At 29.5% G+C, this 14,051-nt stretch overlaps 2 protein-coding genes across 2 annotated transcripts; one reads left to right on the forward strand and one right to left on the reverse strand.

Annotated features, from left to right (window-relative positions):
* The first annotated feature begins 2,711 nt into the window (after nucleotides 1-2,711).
* On the forward strand, nucleotides 2,712-3,119 carry LOC123895543 (putative UPF0481 protein At3g02645). The gene has a single exon (XM_045945952.1). The coding sequence runs from the start codon at nucleotides 2,712-2,714 to the stop codon at nucleotides 3,117-3,119; it is 408 nt and encodes a 135-aa protein (XP_045801908.1).
* Nucleotides 3,120-3,717: 598 nt separating this feature from the next.
* LOC123897302 (cinnamoyl-CoA reductase 1-like) lies at nucleotides 3,718-8,283 on the reverse strand. Its single transcript, XM_045947891.1, has 5 exons — nucleotides 7,959-8,283; nucleotides 7,277-7,431; nucleotides 6,592-6,777; nucleotides 5,621-5,973; nucleotides 3,718-4,316 (listed from the first exon to the last, which is right to left on the reverse strand). The coding sequence occupies exons 1-5, from the start codon at nucleotides 8,095-8,097 to the stop codon at nucleotides 4,154-4,156; spliced, it is 996 nt and encodes a 331-aa protein (XP_045803847.1). The 5' UTR covers nucleotides 8,098-8,283; the 3' UTR covers nucleotides 3,718-4,153.
* Nucleotides 8,284-14,051: the final 5,768 nt, after the last annotated feature.

Consider the following 14,051-nt stretch of genomic DNA (forward strand, 5'->3'; position numbering starts at 1 on the left):
TTATATTAGCGATGCCAAGTAGAAATTAAGAATAGAAAAACGTTCTTTATATTCTTCTTTTTCTTTTTGTTTATTTAATTGAGTTTTAGATTAAGAATTTTCAATGTAGATCCAGATCATCTAGAATTAATAATTGTTACTATTTTTTTTTTGTTTCAACTGAGAACCGACAACTGCACACATCGGTTGTAAGGAAAAAATCAACTTTGCCTATCCACAAATTCCCGACGGAGATTAGTCATCGCTAATAGCGGTGGAAACTTCGTACCAATATTATGGTAACAAAAAAAATGGATAACTTATATGGTTTTTTTTTGTCAAGAATTATTGAATACATTAAATCTTCTCCCCCTCAATGCCTACTCAAATTTCAAAATTTGGTAGGCAGTGATAGTTAATTTTGCTCCTACCAGACACTATACTTAATTTCACATTTGCACACACTATTTAGTGAGAGACCCTATACCTGGGTCTGAGTAAAGCTTAGGATGAGTGGAGGTTCCGTGATAAACATTTTGGGATTGTTTTCCTATTTGGATATTTCGAGAATCTCATTCAGAGTGTGCTCTTTCATCTATATTCTACTCCTGATAGATAGTTCATCTATTGTTGTGGTTTATATTTGAAAGAGACTTTAGCTCTGGAGACCTTAATCAGGAAGTGAATAAAGTCACCAAAGAGATATGTCACCTAATACATGAACAATAGAACTTTGAATATTAGTATCATACCTAGTTATAATCTTCTTTGTTTTAAAAAATTAAATAAATAAATAATTTCTCGTTATAGTCACGTTTATATGTTCACATTTTTGTGTTTTTTTATCAAGTTATAATACGTCACTCAATGATATAACTTCTCAAAAATTAAAAACATATTTTTCAATCAAAAATATTTGTTTACTTAACCAATGCTCTAACAATACCATTATTCCATATTTTCAATTTGGACAAATAAATATATATGCCCTAATTTAACCAAGGAACACTTTTGTAATTTCCATATTTTTTAAAAATAAAATAAATCACATAACTGTTTTTCAATTGCCGTACAATGTATCACTAACCGTTTACTTGATTAAAAGTCATTGATCTATTATTTTTAACTGATGAAGGTACTATTTTTTTTTTAATCGTAATAAAGTTGGATTTATTTGTAGAATATGATCGTAAAGATTGGACACTTTTCTTTTATTGTGATAAAGCATCTGAAGTTGTCGATTTAGTTTTTCTGGGGATGGCCTAACCAAAACTATCATGGTTTACATGTTAACTATCTTTTATAATTACTTAATACTCGATTCAACCATTTCTTACCTTTCATTATAGTTTTTTTTTTTTTTTTATAAGTAAAAAAAATGAATAACAATTCAGAATAGATTACTTTAGATGCGTTGAAAACAATCTAAAAGATTATTACGCCATTCAGAAAAACTAAATTAATATTGTTCTATGTTCGGCCTATAAACCAAAACCAAGAAAAATAAACAATTTGCTCCACTAAAGATGATATGTTGACTCAGTTAATTTCTTGATAACATTTTAGTACCAAACCTTGTTTAGGATAAAAAGGAGCATTCTAGTGGATAATTCTTGGTAGTCATTGTCGCGGTTTAAAATTTAAGGGTTTCTCAAAAATAGTTAACAAAGTTTATTAATATAGGAAATTAAATACATTGGAAAACGAAAAACTCTTTAAAATGAAAGAAAAAAGGCATTTGAAACTAAATTTCGTTTTCAGGAGTCGATTACGAGGAATATTAAATTATTTTGTTTAATTTTTTTTTGCTTTACTCTAATTATAGGTAACGAGGAATATACATATCAACCTCAAACAATTTCAAAACTATTTTGATCATGGATAATAGGTTTTCTGAAATACAAGAGCACCAAAGGTTTCACATATATAATCAAATTCCGATTCCCAAGATTCAAAGAGTTCCTAGACTTTTGCGTGAAAAAGAAACATTTTATAAGTACTGCTCACCAAAAGTAATATCATTTGGTCCCATCCATCGCAACAATGAAGGTCTTAAGGAAGGAGAGACGTACAAGATTATATGGATGATGAAATTTATTGAAGAGTATGGCAAAATACTCAATCAAGATCTTCAGCAAGTATACAAACTTTTGCTCAAAAAGGTTGAAGATAATATTGAAGATTTGAAGAATATGTTTACTGAAGATGCAATTGAAGGCTATACCGATAATAACCTGTCTTGGATATTGTTTGTGGATGGATACTCTTTGCTACATTTTATGAAATGTGTTGACAACCAATGTCCAGAAGCACTGGACCTTAAGCATGACCAACTGATGTTCATACGGAGAGATATTCTATTGTTGGAGAACCAACTTCCAAGACAAATGCTTGAGATTCTATGTGAAGGGTATGATCCTGGTTTAGATTATTTATTTGAAAATTATGATACAATTGGTGCATGCAAACGGCTTGGAATGACAGTGGTCCCAGTGCAAGATCATAAGCCTTGTCATATACTGGATTTTGCTCGCTCCAAATACATACCATACAATACAGATACCAATATTGAAGGACAAAATCAAACACAAACATTTGCTTAGAAACTTAATAGCATTTCATGGAGCAATATTTCATTCAAATCTAAATGGTTTAGTGGAGAATTAAGGCTTCCTAAATTTTTGTTTAATGATGTGACGCCTTATTTTTTCCGAAACTTAATAGCATTTGAGATGTGTCCAGATGTTCGCTATAACTATGAATGTTGCTCATTCTTTACCTTCTTAGACTCCTTGGTTGACAATGCAGATGATGTAAAGGAGCTTAGATTAACCGGGGTATTCAAAAATTTGCTTAGAAATGATGAAGAATTGGCAAGGCTCATAAATGATTTGGGAGATGATTTGCCAACAAAGATGCCTTGTAGCATAAACTACACAAATGCAGTGGCTTACAGTAAAAAATATATTGGCATGAAGCAAGAAATTGAAAAACATTACAAAAACAAATGGAAGACATGGTTGGCACAAGCTTACAATACACATTTTGATACACCATGGAGTATGATTGCCTTTTTAGCTGCATCACTAGCATTTCTTACAGCAATTCAAACCTATTTTACCATTTTTCCTAAAGAGTAAAAAAGCAAGAGTCTGCCCGAGTATTTGTTATCAGGTATATCTAAATTTTATAAGACGGTATTAACAAATTTATATATTTCACCATATGATTCATGCATCTTACTAGTACATATAATGTAAAGTTAATATTGACATACAATATCATTCCTAACATTATTTCCCATTTTCTTTTGTGAAGGTTTCAAAACTGAAAAGAATGGTGTATATGATAAAAATAGGCTCAAAGAGGAGTACTTTTCAGTTGATCAGGCAAAGCCATTCCTCAACAATATAAAGGCAAGCAGGTTTCTGAAATGATGGATTCACATTTTAGAGGCCAAATTAATACTCATTTGCTTAATCTAGCTATCAATGGTTAACCGATAAACTATGGCTGTGTAAATGTTCTAATTATTGGATGGAAAAGAACTTGATTATTGTAGAATCTATCCATTGATCTGTGTTTTATTTTTATGGTTTTTCCATCAATTACTCTGCAGAACTCCAAATAAATTATGCAAATAAATACGTTTTTATATTGATTCATATATTCTCATTAGCAAAAATTATATTTTCATAAACTGTTTTTCATAAACTACATTGACAAGCTTATGAATCATACATAAAACTTTTTTATTTGCATATGTTATTTTGCATTAACTCAAAAACAAATCAACTCAAACAAGCACATAGTACAGGTACGACAAGGGGTACTCTAGCTAACTCATGATTTTTTTTGTGGTAACTAACTCACATACATGACTATCTAATTCACCGTACTAATTAATTGAATCATACCTCAATGTATTATTGTTAATAAGAATGACAATAATATCCTGATATTATTTTCAAACATAAGGAGAACTACAATTTTTGCATGATGCCTTAATTCTTACAATATCCAATTATGGTCTTCTATAGTAAGAATCCCATAATGTGTAACATAAAGCTTAGTAGATTGCTAATACTTGTTTCAATACTTTTGTCCTTAATTAATTAAACTTGTTGACAAATTGAATAATTAAAGGTTTAGGATTTGATTGGTAGAGTATTAATTAATCTTCTTTCTTTGGAACAGAAAGATGACCTTGCTCTTGCAAGCTCTTAACAGTTTCATATAAACATTGACTCACTGGAGTGAATTCCAATCCCAAATCTTTCAGTTTTTTATTTGAGAAGATATGTGGTTTCACTCGAGGATTCTTTTCATCTGAACACCTGCATGTGTAAAAACATTAACTAATTAACTTTCTGGCTATGATCCAAGCTGAAAATATTATCGACTTCAAAGTTCAAACCAATTTATTACATTGAATTAGGTAGTACTATAATCTTTTAAATTAAGCATGTTTTCAGTTGAAACTAGTAATGCACCGAATTTTTAAGGCATTTCATTGTTTTTCTAAGTGTCATATTCATATATAGTGTGATAAGGACATTGAGGTTGGTAAGGACTCATATGCTCCACTTGTTTTATCTTATAAAATATATGAACCTATAATTTACTTAGGTGGAAATGGAATGTATAAATAAATAAATCTAAACAAGTCAAAGTTGGTGTACCAACTACGACACCTTTTAATTCGTCTCCAATTTTTTTTCATTTCAATATCTACACATTTTCATTCTATTTTCCATTTTATCAAATAAAAATCAAGTTTGCAAAATATTATCAAAATCCATGACTCCTTACCTATACATGGTCCCAAACCCACATGTGGCTAACAAATAAACTAGTAAAGGTCATGTTCCACTAACCTTAGTGCGTGGGGACACCAAATTGCAACAAAAAAAAAAAAAAGAGATGCTAGTTTACATCATTGGCTACGTAATCATGTCAACACAGTTCATTTAAATGGAAATTGAAAAATAACAAATTTATATAATTTGGCCAAGATATGCAACAACAACAAAAAAAAGATGAAGAAAACCAATAAGTTTAATATAAATAGTTAAAAAATCATATATAGACATTTGATTATTTGCCAGTTACACTGAATTTATTCAATAATTTTGTATACTTTCATAGTTATGCACTATAGTTTATTTTCCTATATGGATATATGTCAAAGTTTTTCACTTTTATTAAGCAAATAGATATTGGTTAATTTTGTACCAAAAAAAAAAAAGATATTGGTTAATTTTTTATCGTTTAAATGAGATTTTAATCTCTGTAAATATAGTATTTTTATTTTAGTCTCTGTAAGTTGTTTTTTGTTTGGTTTTAGTCTCTAAAATTGATGGTTTGAGTTCGGCATATGTAACCTAATATAAGATCACTTCATGAATTAAAAATAATTGTTTTTCAATTTGTAGGGATCAAATCCAAACAAAACTAAAACCCGCTATAAATTATAATTGCATAGATTAATATTATATTTTAACTTCTATACTTTGTAATAAAAAAAGTTCTAACACAGCAAGTAATCACAATATGTTTCTTAGCTTAATACTATACTCATATTAATTATATAATTAATCATGATAACTATGATAGGAAGAATAATTTAAGAGTGACTTACTTGGTAGGAATAGGGTACTCTGGGAAGTACTTAGCAAGAATTTCAACAAGCTCCCCACGGTGCAATGAACTTTCAGCACATAAGTATCTACCAGAAGCAGATGGTTTCTCAAAAACAAGTATGTGAGCTAATGCCACATCCCTAACATGAACATAAGCTTGTGTTGCATTTGCATAGGTCTTAGCTGATCCAGTTAGGTACTTTAGTATGTGAATTGTGCTTGCATTGATTGTTGGTTGTAGCAATGGTCCTAGAACCAAAACTGGATTCACTACAACCAAATCCACCCCTTTCTCTTTTGCCACTTCCCATGCTGCTTGTTCTGCCACTGCTTTTCCATAGCAATACCAATTCTACATTGTTCAAATTTCAATTCAGTCTCAAATGTTTTAGAATTTGAGTTATACTTATCTCGCTCTTACAAATCCGTCATTTATAAACACATTGTCACACCTAATTTCATCTAATGTGGTACACTTAACACACTGTTTCACGTGCAAGACTAGACATGTGTAGCATAGTGTGGCACAAGTGGCCCAATAGTATGTAGTCCAACGGGAGAGGATCCTCTCCAGTCACATTTTCTTCAGGTGGAATCATTGTCATTCATTTAATTTTTGAATAGTAACATATATAATAAAATAATTAAATCAAGGGTGAATTACTGCACTGCACTCCCTGCAGTTATTTTTCCACGGGAGGTAATCTGTTCCCGTGCGTAGTCCAACATATGATGTTCTGGTTCTTATAGGATATCATCTTAAAATTTGAGTTTGATCTAACTTATTCTTACAAAATCAATCTATAAGGTGAAAATTATCTTTACTTATAAACATATTGTCAAATGTTATCGCATCAAATTTAGGACTCCTACCACTTATATCAAAACTTTAGGATGATTATACTATATAGTGTTCTAATGTTGATTAGCAGCAAATAATATAAAATGAAATGAAGGGAATCATGTCAACCTTGGTGTTCTTGCAAAACTCCAAATCACTCCAACAAGACTCGTCAACTTCAACATCAACACTCCTCTTGGGGTCCATATAGACAGCTCCAATTGATGAAGTGAAAACCACGCGCCGCACATTTGCTTCGGCAGCCGCTATGATCACATTCTTTGCTCCATTCACTGCAGGCTCCACCATTTCTTCCTGCATCCACCCAAATTAGGAATTCAATCATTTTTCGTATAAAATCAAATCAATAATCTTAAATTGCAAATTAATAAGTAGTAACCATTTTTGACATTATTAATTAAAAAGTAATGTATAATATAATAAAAGATAAATAAGAAGATTGGTCGATGTACACCGTAGAGTCTTCGACACACATAACTTAATTATCCTATGAAACATAAGAAAACAAACAATGTTTGCTGGTGGAAATAGGACCCACCAATGATTCAAATAATCACATGACATTATTGTGTCTATGCAACTTTTTTTTTTTTTTTTTATCTAACTAGACAAAAATAATCAATGAAATTGAATTAAAAACAAGACTATTGAAATTTCCGTCCCGATGAATACAATTCGGTTGACAAAAACATTGCATGTTATTGCAGAAATTGAGATTCGAACCCGATACTACCTACCACTTATTCACAAATTCTAGTCACTAAACTAGTAACGGGAAAATATTAAAACTCACGGGGTTATCTGTAACGGGAGAAGCAGTGTGAAAAACACCATGACATCCATTAACGGCTTGTTTAACGGAGTTAAGATCAAGGAGATCAACTTTGACAAGAGTTAATCTTTCCTTTGCTCCTTCCAAATCTTTCAAGTGCCCATTTTTGGGATCATCTGAAATGAAAATTGATTTATATAAGTAAGATAATTGCACGAAGCCAAACGGGCAATAAACTATGCCGCTAATTTAAATAAAAATTCATGCATGCCCGCGTCAAAAATACAATAACATTATTTCACCCAATTTTATAAAAAAATGTTGTTTTTACACAAAAAGTTCACATCAGACACCTGCATCGTACCGTGTTAATGTTGTCTCTAAATGTAGTTGCTCTAATTTTATACTCCTAAAAAAATTGGAGCATACGGATACATAGGGTAACATCCTAAACCGCTATTAATATTGTGTCTCGTCTCAAATATAAACAAAAATTTATAAAAAAAATTAAAATTGATCTACATTTTTTTTTTGAAACAAAAAATTGATCTAAAATTTAAATCAAACATATTAAACAAATTTTGACTAACTTTTAATTATATTTGAGATTGAAGTTATATATATAAAAATAAAATTATATGATGATCTGAATATGATCTTTTTTGGATATATTGAATTGAAGAAGCAGGAGATACATACATACCTGGGTTTCTCAAAGTTCCTCTGACAGTGTAGCCTTTTTCTAAGAGAAGTTTAACCATCCATGAAGCGATGAAGCCTCCGGCACCGGTGACACATATGGTTTGGCCGGAAATTGATGAAGATTCGTCAGCGGAAGGCATATTGATATTCCTTTTTCTTTGTATTGAATGAATGAGAGTGAATGAGTGAGTGGTATACAGAGGAGGAGGAGAAGAAGAAAAGAAGTTAATGTGTAGTGACGCGGGAGGGGGGGTGTAATAAGTGGAAAAATATGTGATGACAAGAAAGTGAATTGCACTATCACCCTTTTATAACCAAGACAAGATAGGTGCTCACCTAACCCAGCCACAATTATTTTTTTTTTATTTTATTTTTGGTATCATATTTTTATTTAATATATTATCTTCACAACAAATTCACATTAAAAGACACAAATATTAATTTTATATAAATTTTTTTTATAGAAATATGATATGCTTAAAAATAATAATATAGAAATATGATATGCTTAAAAATAGGAACAAAACAGATTATAGATAAGAATAAAACAAAACAATTTATACATAAATATAGGAAAACAAAACAGTAAAAAAAATAAAAAGTTTCGTAAATAAAAAAATATAGAAAAAATAAGGAGGAACTCTCCATAAAAATAGGAATATAGAAATAAAAAACAATACTCTATGAAAAAAAATATAAATAATATTTTTCATAAAAAAAAAGAAACATAAACAATTTTTTTTATAAACGAAACATAAACAATATTCCTACAAAGTTTACTACTAACCATTTATGATAATATAATAAAGTTAGTTAGTATCATCAAACTTACTAAATTGTCCTAATAAAATTTCTAATTTTTTACTAAAAATATACGCGGGACCATTATTTGTCACTGAAACAAAAAAAAAATTGAATAAATAAGTTTACAATAAATAATTAACACAATAATTCCATTTATATTTTAACAATATTATATAAAAAAAATTTAAATATTTAATTTTAAATAAATTTTCTACATTAATACAGTGACAAACTCAAATATCGAATAAAATTCAATTGACCCATACAAATGCACGGGTCTTTAAACTAGTATTGTTAAAAAAAATGTCGCAAATAGAAAAAATCATGGATCAAAAACAAAACTTATAGAAATTAAGAATAACAATATAGAAGATTTAAATAGGACACCATCATTTCAATCTAAATTTAATCTTAAAAAAAACGATTAGCCCAAATTTAAAAACCCAAACATTATTAAAAAAAAAATCTCATTTGATAAATTTTAACTAAGATAATATTATTTGGAATAATGTTACAGAAGCACAAAATCTTGTTTTTATACGTGTAAATAACATGCTACATGATTGGTGCACTGTGCATGCTGTTAGAATTGGTCCTTCAGTCCAGCCGAGAGTGTAGGAACATAAGTGGAAAAAATCGGCGAGAGGGCGGGTGAAATGCAATATTGATGCATCTTTTTCATCGTTACATAATAGAGTTGATATCGGTATTTGTATTAGAGACGATTTTAGTGCTTATGTATTAGAAAAATATGAACAATTTACTTCGTTATGTGATGTGAAGATTGACGAAACTCTCGTTCTACTTTCCGTTCTTAATTGGGTGCACGGGTTGAATTTGGGTTATGTTGATTTTGAACTTGATTCGAAGGTTTCGTGGATAAATTTCATTCCAACCAGAGTGATAAAGTGAGCTGGGAGATATTATTTTGCATTGTAGAAGACTCTTTAAATTTTTATAATAACTCTAGTGTGAAGTTTATTAGGCGACAAACAAATGAGGTGACTCATAGATTAGCTAAGGCTGCCTGATATATAGCTGGTCCCCAAATTATGGTTGACATACCTTATTGTATTGAATCCCTCTTGATTAATATATGCTATAAGTGCATTTTTTTTCAAAAACTAGGTAAGAACATCAAAGTGCACTTGTCATAACAAAATAACAAAAGAATTTAAAAAATAAGTGACTCCATCACTTATTCACTTGTGATTTATCATTTATTTATTTAAAAATGTTTGAATCATTTTAGTTTTAATTTTTCAACATATTTATATTAAATCTTAAAAGTAATAAAATAATTAAATTTACTTTTTTAATGTTAAAATTTGATTCTATCCCAAATCAATATTGACTAATTTTGCAGAACTACTTAGCGTGTGTTTGGTTCTGCGGCGGAGAGAATTGATTTTGGCAGAATTGATTCTGTAAAATTGATTCTGGCCAAAATTGATTTTAAGCTGAAGTGGTTTATGTTTGGATATATTCATGAAAAAGTGAGTTCAACAAAAAATTTGAGTGTAAAAATCAATTCTAGAATCAGAAGCTACGATTTCTAGCTTCAAGTAGAATCAATTCTGGAGGCAGAATCAATTCTACTTTTGAGAAACCAAACAAGTCAGAATCAATTCTACACGTCCAGAATCAATTCTGGATGCTCCAGAATTGAATGGTTTCAATTCTGGAGCATCCAGAATTGATTCTGGACGTGTAGAATTGATTCTGACTTGTTTGGTTTCTCAAAAGTAGAATTGATTCTGCCTCCAGAATTGATTCTACTTGAAGCTAGAAATCGTAGCTTCTGATTCTAGAATTGATTTTTACACTCAAATTTTTTGTTCAACTCACTTTTTCATGAATATATCCAAACATAAACCACTTCAGCTTAAAATCAATTTTGGCCAGAATCAATTTTACAGAATTAATTCTGCCAAAATCAATTCTCTTCGCCGCAGAACCAAACACACGCTTAGTAGTTGCCAAATGACCATGTTCCTTCGTTGTCCTTGGTTGGTGAGGTTTTTTTTTTTTTTGTTGACTAAATCCTGGGTTGGTAAGTGATGAACCAGAAACAAGTTCGGCCCAAAATTGTGAGTTATTGCCCCCATCTTGATTTTTTTTTTCCTTCCATGCTATCCATTTTTATTTTACTCAAATTCTTAGAGAATGACAACAAAAAATGATTTTATACAATTCCTAGTTCTTATACAATTTTCTTTGAGTTTATAAAACTAGGAAGGTTGATTAAAAAAAAAACAAACTAGGAAGGTTTTGCCTTCAGAAAAAGAAAAGAACTAGGAAGGTTGGTGAGCATTTTCAAAGTACAACTTTCTTTGTAGGCATAAATATTTGTAGATATTTTCAAAGTTTATATTCCATGTCGAGCAGCCATTCGTGATTACCTTTTAAATTTTTTGATCTCTCCATCTTTGTTAATTTTCACTTTTTCTAAAAAAAATTGTTCATATTTCTCTATCATTTTCAAAGTTACATTTACCTACTTTTCTTATCAATTAAGCATTTAAATTATCAATTTGTTCTATTATTTTACACACGTTGGTTCTAACAAGCCAATTAGTCCATTTTTTACAAAAAAAATAAAAATAAAATCACATTCATGTACATCAAATGCAACACATATTCAACAAACTCACGTACTAATTAATAACATACAATGGTAAAATATCTACACATAATATGATAAAATTAAAGTGATCGCATATCTATATCTTTGAACCTACAACGTTGATACTCAAATCGTTGATTGAATCTATAATTGGTTCAAGACGATATTTTAATAAAAATCAAATGAACACTACAATAAAGATAAGAAATAAAACAACGTCGCACAAGACGATGAACAACACAACGTCGTGCTCAAACGACAAAATCACGAAGAACACAAAAGAAAAAACTTAGATTTATGATAAAACAACATATTTAGATTAAAAGAAGGAAAAAAAATGTAGAATGGTAATTTTTATTTTTACTAAAGAATGGTAATTCTAGGCCAAAAATATCCAAAATCACTCATCTCCGATAAATGAAGTAGAAAAAGAACTTAGAGAGTATGAAGAGTTTCTCTCTCTTAAAAAAACTAGAACCAACTTTCTCAAGTCAATTAGTCTATATTACAACATTACTGATATCCACATCGTTACTTTTGAGTTATATCCAACATCATCTACATTAAGGATGTCAACGGAATAGAGAATTGTCGAAAGATGCTCCTCCGATCCTCACCCATCCTCATCCACACGGGGAAAAAATCTTCAAATTTGAAGCCTCGAACATATAATCCTTACAAGATCCCTATTAACAAATGCAAATTTACATCCTAATCCATAGTGAAATAAGAGTTGTGGGATTTACATATAAATAATACTTTATTCGGTTTTTTTATAAATAACTTTTAACTTTTTAGGTTCATTCAATAATTAATGTATTTGATTTATATTATAAACTAAATACATTAATTATTCATTGAATCTAAAAAATTAATTGATTCTTATAAAAAGGACGGAGGTCTAATTAGCTTTTGATTCGACATGAGTAATTAGGAATGAAATTTAAAAGTTGACCAACAATTTCAGGAAGATTTTTCTCTAAAATCCAAAAACAAAAAAGCCATGTGCAGCACTAATATACATTCAACAACCCAATTACAGTACAGTAGCTCTTATCTTTTGTCTTAATTATAACCAACAAAACCAATTAGAATTGCACTTAGTCATGTGCTCTCTCCACTCTCAAAGTTCCTTTCACTCACCAACATTAATAATTTGCTTATTCTATACTCTTTCGTGCTGCTTTCTCTCGTATACTTAATTAATTCCCTATACAGGTGCTCTGCAGGGCCGCCCCTGTGAGTGTATAACGTGGTCTGTGGGTGTATAACGTGAGCCACTGTACATGGTCTCAAATAATTAGGGGTTTCTAATTATTTATATCGATCTATTAAAAAATTTATATATGTAAAAAAATTAATAACTTTGTTACTACTAAAAATATTTTATTACTTTAAAAAAATAAAAAATTTAATGGACATACTTTTAATTTTATAAGTAATTTGCGGTTGTTTGTAAAAAAAAGAAGCAACATTATAAGAAAATTCTTTTTTTCCGAAGGAAATGTAAAGTTGATAATGATATTATATTGAAGATGTATTTTAATTTTTTTTGACGGATGAAGATGTATTTTAATGTTATTGATTAAAATATGTCGCTTTTAGATGTTATTTACTATGATAACTATTTTTTATGCTATTTACAATTTAAATAGAGAATGACTTTTAAAAAGAATTATATTTTTATTAAAGATACATTTTTAATTTTCAAATAGGGCCTCCAAATATTCGGGACCGACTCTGGTACTCTGTCGCTACAAACTTTCATTGACTTACTAAAATACAAAGGAAACAAGAGAGGAAAAGATTTAGTACTTCCTCTAGTATTAGCAAATACTGTGTATTAAATTACGCGTCGTTGAGTCTTAATGACATATCATATTATTTTTAATTTCTTTAAAATTTGACTTGACTGATTTATATGATATAAACTATTAATTAAACGGTGAATTTTGTAAAATTCGTATTTATTATAATGACATCATTAACTTGTGCACCATGAAAGACATGATGCACTTGTGCATAATAGAATTGGTCATCGTTGTTGTATACACTTTATTTTTCTTTTTTGATAAAATGTTGTAGACAATTTATATAACTATAAGTTAGATAATAAGGTTAGCCCATTAGGTAAATTTTAATATGGATCACTTAATCAAGTGATCCATGGTGGACCAGTCGTGAATAACATTATAACGAATACAAATTTTACAAAATTCACCGTTGGATTGAAAGTTTATATTATATAGATCATCCATAGAAAAATTTAGAAAAATTGAAAATCATTTGATATGTTATTGAGACACATCAAAATTAACGGTTTATTAATTAACGTAAATCTTGATGGGTCTCAATAACATATCAAATAATTTTCAAAAAATTTTAAAAAATTTATGGATGATCTATGCGATATAAGCTTTCAATCCAACAGTGAATTTCGTAAAATTCATATTCCGTAGATTACTTGTCCACGGTGGACCACTTGTGAAGATGGTCCACCGTAACATTAGCCAGAATATTATACAAATAAAAAATAAAAAATCTCATCGAAAACTTTCATGGTCATGTTATATAACTATAAGTTAGATAATAAGGTTAGGATATTATTATGTCAAAAAAGGTTAGGATATTATACAAATAAAAAATCTCATCGAAAACTTACAG

This window comes from Trifolium pratense, linkage group LG7 (assembly GCF_020283565.1).
Source record: "Trifolium pratense cultivar HEN17-A07 linkage group LG7, ARS_RC_1.1, whole genome shotgun sequence".
In the NCBI taxonomy this organism is placed as follows: Eukaryota; Viridiplantae; Streptophyta; class Magnoliopsida; order Fabales; family Fabaceae; genus Trifolium; species Trifolium pratense.